The sequence below is a fragment of the Leptodactylus fuscus genome, chromosome 5 (assembly GCF_031893055.1).
Source record: "Leptodactylus fuscus isolate aLepFus1 chromosome 5, aLepFus1.hap2, whole genome shotgun sequence".
Lineage (NCBI taxonomy): Eukaryota > Metazoa > Chordata > Amphibia > Anura > Leptodactylidae > Leptodactylus > Leptodactylus fuscus.
The window spans coordinates 53781769-53795370 of record NC_134269.1 but is presented as its reverse complement, the minus strand read 5'-3'; the positions used below and the strand labels follow the sequence as shown (position 1 = coordinate 53795370).

The 13602-nt window shown below is 40.9% G+C and overlaps 1 protein-coding gene across 2 annotated transcripts in view; it reads left to right on the top strand.

Moving 5' to 3' along the window:
• ASB7 (ankyrin repeat and SOCS box containing 7) overlaps nucleotides 1-11840 on the top strand; it is a 41110-nt gene extending 29270 nt beyond the window's left edge. For both annotated transcript variants that reach the window (XM_075273214.1, XM_075273213.1), the window contains one exon: nucleotides 9998-11840. In XM_075273214.1, coding sequence (XP_075129315.1) covers nucleotides 9998-10137 — 140 coding nt within the window. In that variant the 3' untranslated portion in view covers nucleotides 10138-11840. The remainder of the gene's footprint in view (nucleotides 1-9997) is intronic.
• The last annotated feature ends 1762 nt before the right edge of the window (nucleotides 11841-13602 follow it).

Sequence of the window (13602 nt, the reverse complement as noted above, 5' to 3'; positions counted from 1 at the left end):
ATCCCTTTCTCCTGATTGGTGGAGGTTTCAGTGGTCAAAGTCCTAACAATACGATTGGATAGGGGACAACTTCACCACATGGGTAACCCTTTTAAAGAGGACTTTACACCACCTCCACCAATCCAAGTTTATAGTATCTGTTAACTTACACTGCCCCGCTGGTTCCGTCACAGCTGGAATTTTAGCCACTACCAACCCTCAACAATCAGTGCAGTTAGTTTTGGCTCTATTTAATCTATGTAATGTCAGAAGAGGGGAGTGTCAGGCAGGGGACATGATTCAGACCTCCAACCAGAAACATTCAGTTCCAGAATCGCACCCCTTTGCCTGCCCCTGCCTGACACCGACCTACAGAACCTAAATAGAATATCAGGCACCAAAACTAACAGCATTGATTCCTCAGGAATGGTGAAGGCTGGGGAAGAAATTCTGACTGTATCGGAAACAAAGGAGTGGCACAGTGCTTATTAAAGAATGTAAATAACTGGACTTGCTGATGAAAAGGTTTTCTTTAAAGGGAGACCCAAACATATCAACCCATCTCCACAAATAGGTATATTAGGATGACCTGGATCAAACTGTGTTGCCATTGCTGCCATATTGCAGCTTCTATCAATATGCAGCAATTTGGAGCAATGAGGGTGTTGGCATTGCTCCAAACCAGACAGAATCCTGCCGGACCCCATTATAGTTTATGGTGTCCACAGGTTTCCAAGAGTAACCACTTTTTTAAGCATTGGGTACACCCCAAATGGAAACCTGAATGCAGGTGTGACCCTATTGTAAGCGGCAATGCTTTTTCATATTGTCAAAAACAGCGATATTCCAGCAACACAGACATCAATTCACAAGGGGAAACCTAATCTATACATTTTATTAAACCTACCAACTCTCAACACTAGGGTATACTGTATATCATACAAGATACCTACAAAGAGAGCATATTGGACCTATTTGGTATCTGTATCAAATAATAAATATAACCACAAAAATCAGTATTTCCAATAAATAGATACATTTTATTATAATCATCAAAAGAAAGAAAAAATGAGATACTATAGAAACAATTAAGATTGCATCGATATGAGTGGAGGTCGCACTGCCGCACAATATAAAGTAGTCACACACATGTATAAATAATCAAATACAACAACAGTGTTTAGATGTTAGGAAGTATACAATTGTATGCATCAAATATATATGTAGATACCTTCAGTACCAGAGGTTATAATGTGAATTGTAGATTAGGTGTCCAAGGGGTTAATGCATGGTTGGAGTGTATGTCAAATACTTAGAATATAGTCCTTAGTAAGGTCATATAATATCAATCCAAAATAGCTGGAACCCTCAGACATACTCCTTAATAGGGAGGTATGATATAAATATAGGGTCCCCCAAACTACCAACATGTCATTACTAGTAAATAGGTGTAGTAGGACTATAAGAGGTGGATATATTGCATCAAGTTACCACCTATAAACACCTCAAAATGGACTCATTTCTGTGTGAGATAAAGTACCTATAAAAGTGACACCATATACAAAACTAGTACAACAAACAATTGTATATCCATGTGCTTACCACTGCGACCGCCACTCACAGCCCCGACATATACATCTACAGGGGTTCTGGTTACAGACTCCCTCTAACACCATCAGTGTATAGGAAACTTCACGCTTGGAAACATGTCATATTCTGTTTTTTTGTGGTAAATAAATAAATGCATACTGCTCTTAGCATTTATGGCCAAGCTCTAAGCACAGCTCTTTGGCGGGTGACATACAAAGCTTTCAGGACATGTTAGGGCTCCTTATGTCATTGGAGAATTAGTGCGACCCTCTGTCAATAAAAGTTTATGCCTTCCTTTTTATTCCTTCTGTGACGGTCTCATTTGGCCACCAGCTTCACAGGCCACCCTATGCTCATGGTGTTTTGGTATTATGAGGCGCTCCATCATGCTCCCGGATTGGCCAGTGCGGCAGGGACAGTAAGTGTTAACCATTCCCAGTACAGTGGGACTACTATGACAGTCAGACTACTGGGGCGTAGGTTAGTCTGTGAAGGGGGTGCTGATTGTGGATGCCTGCAGAGACAGGAGGAATACCTGGAAATGTATGGGGGCTTCCAACTAAGGACACTTAAAGGTATCTGCTTGGAGTCTGACCACCTTGCCTTGAGAAGGGATTGATTTTGTTAACAGACATAAAGTTAGGAATTGCCTGATATGCAGTTTCCTTCAGTATAAGGTCATTAGAGGTGAAGCTTTATTTCTACATTGTCTATGCCAAAAAGCGGTCCTAGAGAGAGCAGGCATGCTGGTAAAGAAGCATAGCTCCTGTATACGCAATTCTCTCCCAGCCCAGATGTCATTATTTCTACAGAGACGTGAATGTGGGTCCTGAAGTTAATCTTTCACAGATTACATTACATCCTCCATCACAATAGAGCATCGTGAAGAGAGATTTCACATCTGTGCGCAGACACGGCGGCCATGTGATCGGGATTGAGAGGACTCGCATGCTTCCCAAACACTGCCAGATGTCCTGCAGTATTCTGTCTGCTAGTACATGGGATAGCCCCATTCATGGGCATGAGGGCCCCTCTAAGTGGAAGGTGTTTTGCGTGTTGATTTTCACGGAGGCTCTGTGTCTCTGCAGGAAATCCCAGCCACACAGCTTTCCAAAACTGTTTGGTGCCAGCGAAGGAATGGTCATCCATGGGAAGTGTTCCAGTGGCACCTGCTATGTTATACACGATCCTATTCTGCTGATCAGTCTGCATATTTGTGAGGCTGAGAAACTGCGCAGGCTGACCTCATACTTGTTGTTGCTGAAAACAAGTCATAAATTCTTGTAATGTTCATGGTTGAGTTGTCATGGAAAGTTATGCCAATCTGCCCAAAACTTAGTTTGCGTCGTGTTAGTCCCAGGCACATGGATGTGATTCTGTTTCCTTCTAGCTTGTTCATATGGTAGGTTGATGTTTCTTTGGCAGGGACACCTAGCAGACCGATGACTCATTAAAGACCATTAGATTATGATTATACATACTTATTCATAGGTTATGTCTTTATAGGCGTGTTCCAGACCTAAAATAATAAAAGTGTATATGCTCACCTTTCTGTTCAGCTGGAGAACCTTCAGAGAGTCTCCGTTTGGGTCCCTGGTGTTTGGTGACCTATTCCACAGCGCTTTAGGGACGTTGTCAGCCACTGTCCCATATAGGGTTCACAATCTACATTCCCTAGCAATATGTCTTTGGAGTATGGGAGGAAACCGGAGTACCTGGAAGAAACACATGCTGACACAGGGAGATCATACAAATCCTTTGCAGATGTTGTCTTTGGTCGGATTTCAACCTAGGACTCCAGCACTGCAAGGCTACAGTGATAACCACTGAGCCACCATGCAGCCCCTATCTTATTTGTTAACAATATGTACTGGAAGATTCCTGTAAGGCTGAGACCCCACGTTGCTGAAATGCAGAATTTTTTTTTTGTTGCAGATTTTGCTGCAGTTTTTTGAGCCAAAGCCAAGAACGGCTACAAAAGGAATGGGAAATATATAGGAAGGTCTTATACATCTACCTTCAGCACAATCCACTCCTGGCTTTGGCTCAAAAAACTGCAGCAAAATCTGCAAAAGAAAAAAGCTGCATTTCCACAACGTAGGGTCTCGGCCTAACCAAACATTTGCTATATGTTAGCTTTTAGACAGACAACTAAGCCAAAAATCATTAAAAAAAAAACCCGTTATAGCCATTTTATTGAAACACAAACTGGTGAAGTAATGAATATTGTCCGAATTAAAGAGAAACTTTCATGTCCTGGGGCACATGTGGTTTTATATACCGCTAGAATCGAGCGCACTGTCTGCTTTTCCATTATGTTCCCTAGGGGCAAGAGATATTGGTGCCGTTACTGATCTCTCTTCAATGTCAGAAGGACGTTCCTGACAGTCTAGCTGGGTTATGAGGAATGCCCCCCTGACAGTTCTCATCCATAGCCCAGTACTGTCAGACAGGTTCCTTACCACTCAGCGATGACGCAAAGCTGTGAAGAACGCCCCCTCCAGTACCAGTCTACGGACAAGTACAGTCGGAGGAGAAGGGGGGTGCTTTCCTCACAGGTTAGTGTCATCGCTGAGCTGTGAGGAACGCACTCTCTGACAGTACAGGGCCATGGACAAGTACTGTCAGGAGGGGTGTCCCTCACAGCCCAGCTAGACTATTAGGAACACCTTTCTGACAGTGGGCAGAGATCATTGCTGTTATAATGGCACCGATATCTCCAGCCCTGGGGCACTGTTGGCTTTCTAGTGGTATATAAAGCTGCATATGCCCCAGGACATGACAGGTTCTCTTTAAACAGGAGGCAGGCTCCTATAGCACAGTATTAAATAGGATATTAATGTATGGACACATGTTGTGCCTGAAACCCCGTCCAGCTGCGGTGGTCAATGGGTGTGGGGTATTAATCAGGGCTGTGGAGTTGGTAAGCCACAGTTGCGACTCCGACTCCTGGATTTTATCAGGTTCCGACTCCTTCATAAATGGCCAATTTGTAACAATAAATTTACTGTTGTAAACTATTAACATCGTGCTTATTCAGTTTCTCACCATCTTATAAGTAATCAGACCACTTAGAGCAAAAACTATATTTATTAGAATACAATTAGAATATAGCAAATAACTTTTATAAACTTTTATAAACTCTTGTAAGTACATATGCAATAAACACTGTTATGCAGTTAATAAGAAGACATCTATAAATTTGTCCTCAGAAAAAGTATTGCCTCTGTCAGATCCTCCTTCATGGATGCCCTTAAATCTGATCTAATTATTTTGAGAGCAGAGAACAACCTCTCTACGCTAACTTGGGTTGGTGGCAAAGTAGTAACCACTCGGGCAACATCTCTGTCAGGATACAGAACAGTGTAGAACAGTGACACACAAGAAGTAAGAAATGTCTCTATCTCCAGCAGAACTGCTTATCACTGTTGTTCATCGTTTGATAGAACATATATATTTGAGTAACATTTATAAAATTCATATGAAAATTCAATTATGAAATATTAATACTTTATTTTAAAGCTGGAGTCTGAGTCGGTACATTTCTACCGACTCTGACTCCGACTCCAATCAAAACTAACTCCAACTCCGACTCCACAGCCCTGGTATTAATCACTGAATCTGAACATGGTTTCATCTGTATGCAGTTACGCTGAGTTAACACCAGCGTCTGGTCTCCGTTCTGAGGTTTCCGTCTTCTACATGCGAAAGATGGAAACCTGTCATGCCGAGTCCGGCCGTGAGCGGCGGTGAGCGTTTTATGCTCTCCACCACGAAACAGGATGACTTTAAGCATGGTTCTACCTTCCATTCTACAGATTCATTGACCCTCGAGTACACCATGCGATTTTGTCATCTATTTTAATGCAGGAAATAAAGGACTTCTCTTATTTCCTTTCTTGTGTGATTTCCTCTGTACTTCTGCTCTCCCAATGTATATTTGCTAGTAGTGAGTCAGCATGTACCCCGACAGGGATTCATCTGCACCGGGAGTTACCAGTGACCTTTCCTCTTCTTACTGGTTTTCTCGTATTTGCTTTCATTCATCTTCAACCAAGAATGACTAAGTGCTCCTGACACGGCTTCTGAGGAACCTCACACTACTTGGGACTTCGGCTTTTGGATGTTACTGGATGTAATAATAAAGGCTTAAGCCTGGAGAGGCGACTCGTTCCTGGAAAATACTCTCAAATTACTGTGTGAGGCATAAGGTCTGATCGGAGATTGCACAACGTCTGCTTATAAAAATAGACATCCTAGGGTTAAAACCTGTTGTCAGAGATTACAGAATGACTCTGTGCGCAGTCACATCTTTCCTGTTCATGTTCTCATGTCGAGTCTATAGGTGATGAATTATACTGGCTCCAAGGGAGCGCGGGAATCTGACTGCAGGACGTGAGAAATCCTACTGTACCTACTGTATGTAGTGTATAATAATCCCAAAGAGGACAGGACAAATCCCAGGAGTCACAGGTAGCATGGTCCTAGATATTTGCTAAGAGAGTCCAGAAAAAAACCACGCTCAACCTTACGGAATAAACTGGGAATGGTGTATTATAATGGTAAGGGTTGCACGGAAACCTTTTGGCTAAAGGGTAGATTGCAATGGTAGAACAAAATGTAAAATCCAGCATGCCCGAAAACCAGTTGAATAAGATAAAATGTAACTTTTACTTCATTTCGGTTAAAAAAGACAAAAAAATTTTTATCTTACAACATGGATCCAGAGAAGACAAAAACAGATGGCCTACGCGTTTCGAGACCTAGTTCATGGTCTCTTAGTCATGGCATATAGAATACAAACTTCGGAACACATTTATAGCTTGACAAACCACACCTCTAATTGTCTCATTAGAAACAAATGTGTAGGCAGACTAAGTAGAAAACACCCTTAAAGATACACAAAAACGCATGTATGTGAACAAGCTTATAGAATGATGATCAAAAAATTATGATCAATGTTATGATTGATCATACTTAAGTCATATAAAGTAAGATGACATGATGATATTATGTTGTTACAAAAATACACCCTTCATCAATTCATCATAGTAAAGGTTCTCCCTACGAACACTAAAATGTGTATCTCAATGCTATCCACAAAGCAATACAAGAATAAATATTAGTTTTAGACATCAGAAAGAAAGGGGGGAGAGGGAAAGCCTACCTCAATTCCTCAGACATGTTTTCCTCCGTCTCCGTCACGTACCCATAGCAATGGCGGTCACGTGATATGACCACATGATCTAGATCTAAACAGTCACATGATCGGAGGAAGGAATACTAACATTAGCTGGCATGATATGTTTCCAAAATTATATGTATATGAGAAAAACCCAAAAATGAACTAGAGGGAAAAATTGTATTAGACACATTCATGTAGATGGTAGACATCCTACATAGTGTGTCATTTAATTATAAAATACTATCAGTAGATTAACGACAGGTCTTGTCTAATATTTAAACCGCTAGGTATTCTGGTATTTAGCTTCCAAATCCAGAAAGCTTCACGCTTCAGGAGGAGCTTTCTGTGATCCCCTCCCCGTATAGGTTCGGGTACATGCTCTATGGCATAAAAAATGAAAGATGAAGTGTCGCCACCGTGATGCGTTGAAAAATGTCTAGAAACATTCGACATTTGATCAGCAACAGTTTTTGAACAATCTGCCAGATGTTCCGATATTCTAATTTTGATTTGCCGGATGGTACAACCTACATATAGGAGATTGCATAATTTACATTCTATCACATAGATCACAAAATTACTGTTGCAGTTCAAATGTTCTGAGATTTTAAAAAAATGGGTTTTTTCTGCATCACAAAAATCAGTAGTTTTTTTGACAAACCTACAAACCGCACATCTACTAAAACCACATTTAAAAAAGCCCACGCTTTCCAACCATGTGGTTGTAGTGTTTTCCTTTGAGTTGAACAAACTGGGAGAAAGAACATCAGCCAGAGATCTACCCTTACTTGGAACGAACCTGATACCATTACTTAAAATCTTTTTAGTTTCTGTATCTGATTCTAGAATGGGTAGGTTGTTTTTTATGATTTGTATTATTTGATTGTATTGAACACTATATTTTGTTGAAAAATAAATTTTTGGATTCTTTGATGGAATCAAGTTTTTATTTGTCAATAATTCGGACCTATTCCTCTTAGAAATAATATTTTCTGCTCGATTCAAAATCCATTTAGGGTATTTACGGTCCCTCAACCTATTCAAGGTTTGTTTTGCTTGTATATTATAATCTGCCTCCACTGAACAGGCACGCTTTGTACGGTGTAGCTCTCCCACCGGTACCGATTTTATAACGTGTTTGGGGTGACAACTGGAGGCCAGTAAGATTGTGTTACCCGCAGTGGGTTTGCGGTACAAAGAAGTTTGTATAGATGCTGTGGTGGCGCTGCCAATCAAACATAAGTCCAAAAAATTAACCCGTTCCTTTTCCGAACTAAATGTAAAAGATAAATTTAAATTATTGGTGTTAATATAATCAATAAACATTGGTATGGGCGCTACATCACCCCTCCAGATGATCAAGACGTCATCAATGTAGCGCCCATACCAATGCAAAAATGAAGAATAAGGGTTAGACACTGAAAATATATGTGATTCCTCCCACCAAGATAAATAGAGATTTGCAAGGGAGGGAGAAAAAGGGGACCCCATAGGGGCCCCACAAATCTGTAAATAATATTTTGAATCAAACATAAAAAAATTGTGCTTCAACAAAAATTCTACGATTTGAATAATAAACTCACAAAGATCTTTTTTAACCGAAATGAAGTAAAAGTTACATTTTATCTTATTCAACTGGTTTTCGGGCATGCTGGATTTTACATTTTGTTCTAGATATTTGCTGCTACGTCCTAACTTTATGGTTTCTGTAATGTCAATTTAAGTCATAACTGGCTCCTAGAGCGGCCATATTGTCTCCTAAATTCTATAGAAACCTATCGGTTCTGTCCTAAAGCCTTGTAAAGCTGCGAGGAGAATCCTACATCTTTGTAACATTCTGTATGGCTTTACTTGTTTGCGGTTATTCACTTTTTAGTGGAAACCGCCAACAAGCTACATCCCAGTCCGGGTCTCTTGTCTATATTGATGCAAATCTGAACCACTTATTAATACGGAAGAACTATATTACTTGAGCACAGCCTAGGTGTAAGCATTGACTGAATGGTGATAGTCTATTTTCGATGTCTCTTATTGTGACATATGTGTCACATTGAATGTTTTTATTTTGGTAGAGGAAGATTTCTGAAACCTGTAAAAAAAAAACAAAAAAACATTCTTTGTTCTGTGTCAAGAGCACAGACTATAGCTGGGCCTGGCAAGACGTATCGTGTCTCCCTGCAATGTGTCAGTACTATCAACAGACCATCTACTTCTGAGAAGAGTCTCCGAGTCTCTGTACATGATGACGATGGCTCTTATTGTTGTTCATTGGAGCCAGAGAACCTTGAATATTACTATGAACCTTTTTCAGGCAATTTTTTTACTTTGTTTTTCCTGTTTTGGGTGCTGACGGGACTGTAGTAAAGTTACAGAAAGTGTTTTGTTTCATTGAGACACATGTGCTGCTGCCAGATGGTCTATATGTGGTGATAACATTTATTATTTGCAGGTTAGAAGACCTTTCACTCTCTTAATAGGTGCCTCTCCACTGATTCTGGCACAGTTGAATTTTTTTCCTCTAGTCCCCACCATTCCTGAGCAATTGATGCAGTGAGTTTTGGTGCCCAATATGATAATTGGGTACTATATTATCAAGTGGGTGGTGTCAGGTAGGGGGGGGGCATGCTTTTGAGCGCTCTTGACACTATTCAGTCAGAAGGGCTGGCCTAGAATTTCTAGGATGCTGGGAGGACACGCCTTACACATAATGAGGAGCAATCTCGTCATGAATTAAGCGTGCCCTCCACCAACGCAGGGGACATAAAGACTGGTGTAGAATATGTTAGTCTTGGTGAATCACGTTTAAAGATCAGAATTGTGTAAGGCGAGTCTCGGCTTGTATATAGACACAGTTTTGTGCAAATCACAGTGTGTGGCCTCACTTTAAGTGTGACAACTGTACTGGGAACATCTGGAACCAAGAAAGTGCCCTTTTGTAGAGCGTGCTAAGCCCCCTTGTGTGTATGACATACTTGTTGACTGTGAGGACCGCATGCAGTTTTTTGTATTGTAGACTTGTGTAGGAGGTAAGTGAGCACAGGGCTCTTTTGCAAGGAAGTATTGTTTTGTTTTTTGTTTTTTTTGTTTTTTTTACCATCACTTGGTTATTACGTTCTGTTCCTAGGGAAAATAATGCCTGTCATAAAGAATGCATGTACTCTTACTTTGCCATATGTTTTTGTTTATAAAAATGAGGAACTTAACAGATGTCCGCCTAACATATGGATTTGTTCCCCTTTACAGGGCAACCCCGATATTTGCAGGATTTATGCCGGATTAAAATTCGCTACTGTATTGGACTGCAGAACCTCAAGCTACTGGATGAGCTCCCCATTGCCAGGGTCATGAAGGACTACCTAAAACACAAATTTGATGACATCTAAGTGTGGCTGCACAGAAGAAGAGACTGACTAATGCTAAGTGTCAATATACCAATTGTGGGTTAGGCTGTTGTCTTGCACAAGTATATCCTATGCAATCTCTGATGTGGGACGGAGTCAGAAGGCAGGTATACACTTTTGGTTTTATCATTCCCTTCAATAAAAAATTGACCCAAAAAAGTCTTAACATTTTAAGGGTCCAGGTTTTGCGGTCCATATTTTCACCTGAATAATTACTTTATACACTTTTATAAACTTCTCTTTAATTTATTTCTTCCCTTTCCTACGTGACACAAATCTGATCACAATCTGGGTACACTGGGTTCCCTTCATTTTGGATCAAACCAACTCTTTATATACATGTAAGGCAGCAACTTTTTTTTAGCCTCATTGTTTAAGTTGTGCAGCAGAATGGCATCACACCATAGAACTTGAGGCTATAATAATGGTGCTGACTCCTAGTAGTGATGCTACATGTCATGTGTTGTCACAGTGGGAACATATAGTGCAAAAGTGGTATGACTTTTTACTTTTACTATATGCATTTAAAGAGGACCTTTCACCATCTGTGCCAACTGTAGTTCTTAGCATATACCATCACGCCACTGATTCCGGCACAATTGGAATTTTTTCTCTAGCCCCCCACTTGAGCAATCAATGCTTTTAATATAAAGCCTAATATGCTGTGTACTGTCAGGCGGTGTGACACAGCTCAGAATCACACCCCTTGCCTGCTCCTACCTGACACCGCCCTCCTGACAGTACAGGGTCTAAATAGCATATCAGACACCAAAAGTAACAGCATTGATTGCTGAGGAATGGAGGGGGCTAGAGAAAAAATTTTACTGTGCTGGAATCATCAGCTATTAAATGACACAGAGAACTGAACTTGTTGAAGGTGGTGAAAGGTCTTCTTTTTCTGCCCACACACAGAGTCCACTGTGATCTATGATATCCGCTGACACCTTAATGTATAGGTACAGCAGCAGGAGCCCCTTCCTCACTCACGGGACTGTTGCTCGCCTCTTCTTTTTTTTTTTTTTTTAATTCTTTCTTGACCACAGTTTTACAACATTTCACAGTTTTAACTCTATACTTTACTTATTTATTGGATAGTTTGTGCCCCCATCAGGCTTTGCTCATGTGTATACTTTTGGGTTTTGACCCAGAAAACATATGTACCTGATCTGACGGTGGTTGCCTGTGTTTTAGTGGGAACATTTTTGGCAGATTAAAATACTAGTTCACTATATTAGGTGGTCAGTTACTTTACATGAGATATTTGGTCTGGGACACGTCATGTAAACAGGGCATGACTAGAGATCACTGCTTTATGTCGTATGACCATTACACAGACATGATGGGTCACATTTCACATTGTGAATACATGGAAAACATACATGCCAACAGCCACAATTTTATGACAATCCTATGAATTGGACCACAAAGGGAGCAATTTTAAGGCAAACCCTGGTGAATAAAGGGCATTCCTATAGATTTGGGGGGGGGGCTTGTGATAATGTGAAAACAAGGCAAACAAATAGAGCTAAGTATTGGTGGAGTTTTAAACTGTGAAATGTTGGTCAACATAGAATAACACTTTAAAGGGGTTGTCTATTGTTAAATAAACACAAATTTTTTCTTTCAAAAACACTTCACCCCTGTTCACAGTATGTGTCTGGTATTGCAGCTCTGTAAGGGCTAGTTCACACTGGGCCAGAGGGGGCAGATTTTGGCGCGGAATCCTCCTCAAAATCTGCCCCCTCGAGCTGCCCTTTCTTCAGGCGGATTCCACGGCTGATTCAGCCCCGGTGTCCGCCTCACAACAGCACCCTCAGGACTAGGCCCATTCATTTGGGCATAATCCGGAGCGGAAAGCCGCGACGGAATGTGCACACATTGAATCCCCGTGTGAACTAGCCCTAAGGCTAAGGGTCATGTTATGGAAACATAGCGTAAAGTGAATGAGATTTTGGTTACTCTCATCCACACATTGCAGGGGAAAAAGAGCTGCGGAAAAGCTGCTCATACAAAAATGCAGCATGTTAATTTTAGCTATGGAATATTAAGAATTTTCCCCGTAGATTTAATATGGAACAGAAAAACACCGCAAAAACTTAATGAAAAAATGCTACAGAGAAGATGCAATGCGTTTTGCTACTTGAGGTTTTAGTCTAATACTGCACACAACCTGTGGACAGGTGTGGCGCTGATTTTGGAAGAAGCCAGCTATATATTTCCAATCCTGGACAAGCCCTTTAAGTCCTATTCACTCCTCTTAAAGCATTCGCCTCTACAGATTCCTCCCGCTCCCGTATATCCAGGACTGTCTTTTCAGGAGATTTTATTTCCACATAGAAAACAACTCTTTCTAAAATGTTTTCTGTGGGAATGATGCAGCAGAACAAAGCAACTTGGTTACGTCATACCTGTTCTTTTATCACCATGCTGTGAAACATACAGTATATATTTTGTTTAACCCTTTCTAGGCAGCATTATGTTTGCATTTAAACATACTTTTATTTTTATTTTTTTTCCCTCCGCTCTGTGACTTTGTTTTCTTTCATGTGTATGGTGCTATGGTGTCTTATTTATATACATAATTAATAAAAGTCACATTTTGAGAAAGTGTGAGGCTTGTGCTTTGTTTTTTTGGTCTTTTTTTACACTTTGTGTTGCACGGTGGTAGAGGTTTGTATATAATGGATGTTAGTGGTTTATACTGTAAGGCTAAGTACACATCCTCGTTGTATACTCTGTCGCAGAAACTATGAAGGACTTTTCTCTCTGCCTTATTGTTAGAACCCAGCTGACACCAATAGATCCATCGTAGTCAACGGGTCCACCGTTGTCCATATAACCGCTGTTTTAGTGGTACAGCTATCAGACGTCTGGGTCCCCAAGTGGACCCAAACAATGGAGAGCCTAGTGCAGATGTCAGTCTAGCATAATGAAAATAGTGAAGTCAAAGTCATCAATACTACTTTCTTGGCTTGATGCACATTGCGCCTGAGCCCCAAGTTTGATGTATACACCTGGAAAGGTTATCATGGTTTATGTCTATGTTACCAGCTGACTGAGGCCAAAAGACTGCACTTTTGTCTCCTGATACTTTGTTTTTGCTGGCTTACTTTTCCTTTTACTATACAGGAAAGCACAAGAGACTAGACCTCTTATACATTGGGCTGCTGCCCGAAAAAAAAATAAAAATAGGGCTATGGAGTCAGTAGGTCAAACCCTGACAGCTGTGTGAAGAACAGATAACAGCAGAGCGGAGTAGGAGGTCATTGGAGGATCTGAGGTTACGTGTGGGCAGGTACTGGTTGATTAGGTCGGAGATATATGGAGGGGACAGGTTGTGGATGGCTTTGTATGTCAGCGTTAGTAGCTTGAACTCAATTCGCTGGGTAACAGGTAACCAGTGAAGGGAGCGGCGGATGAAGATCAGGGGGAGAGGTGTATTAAGCG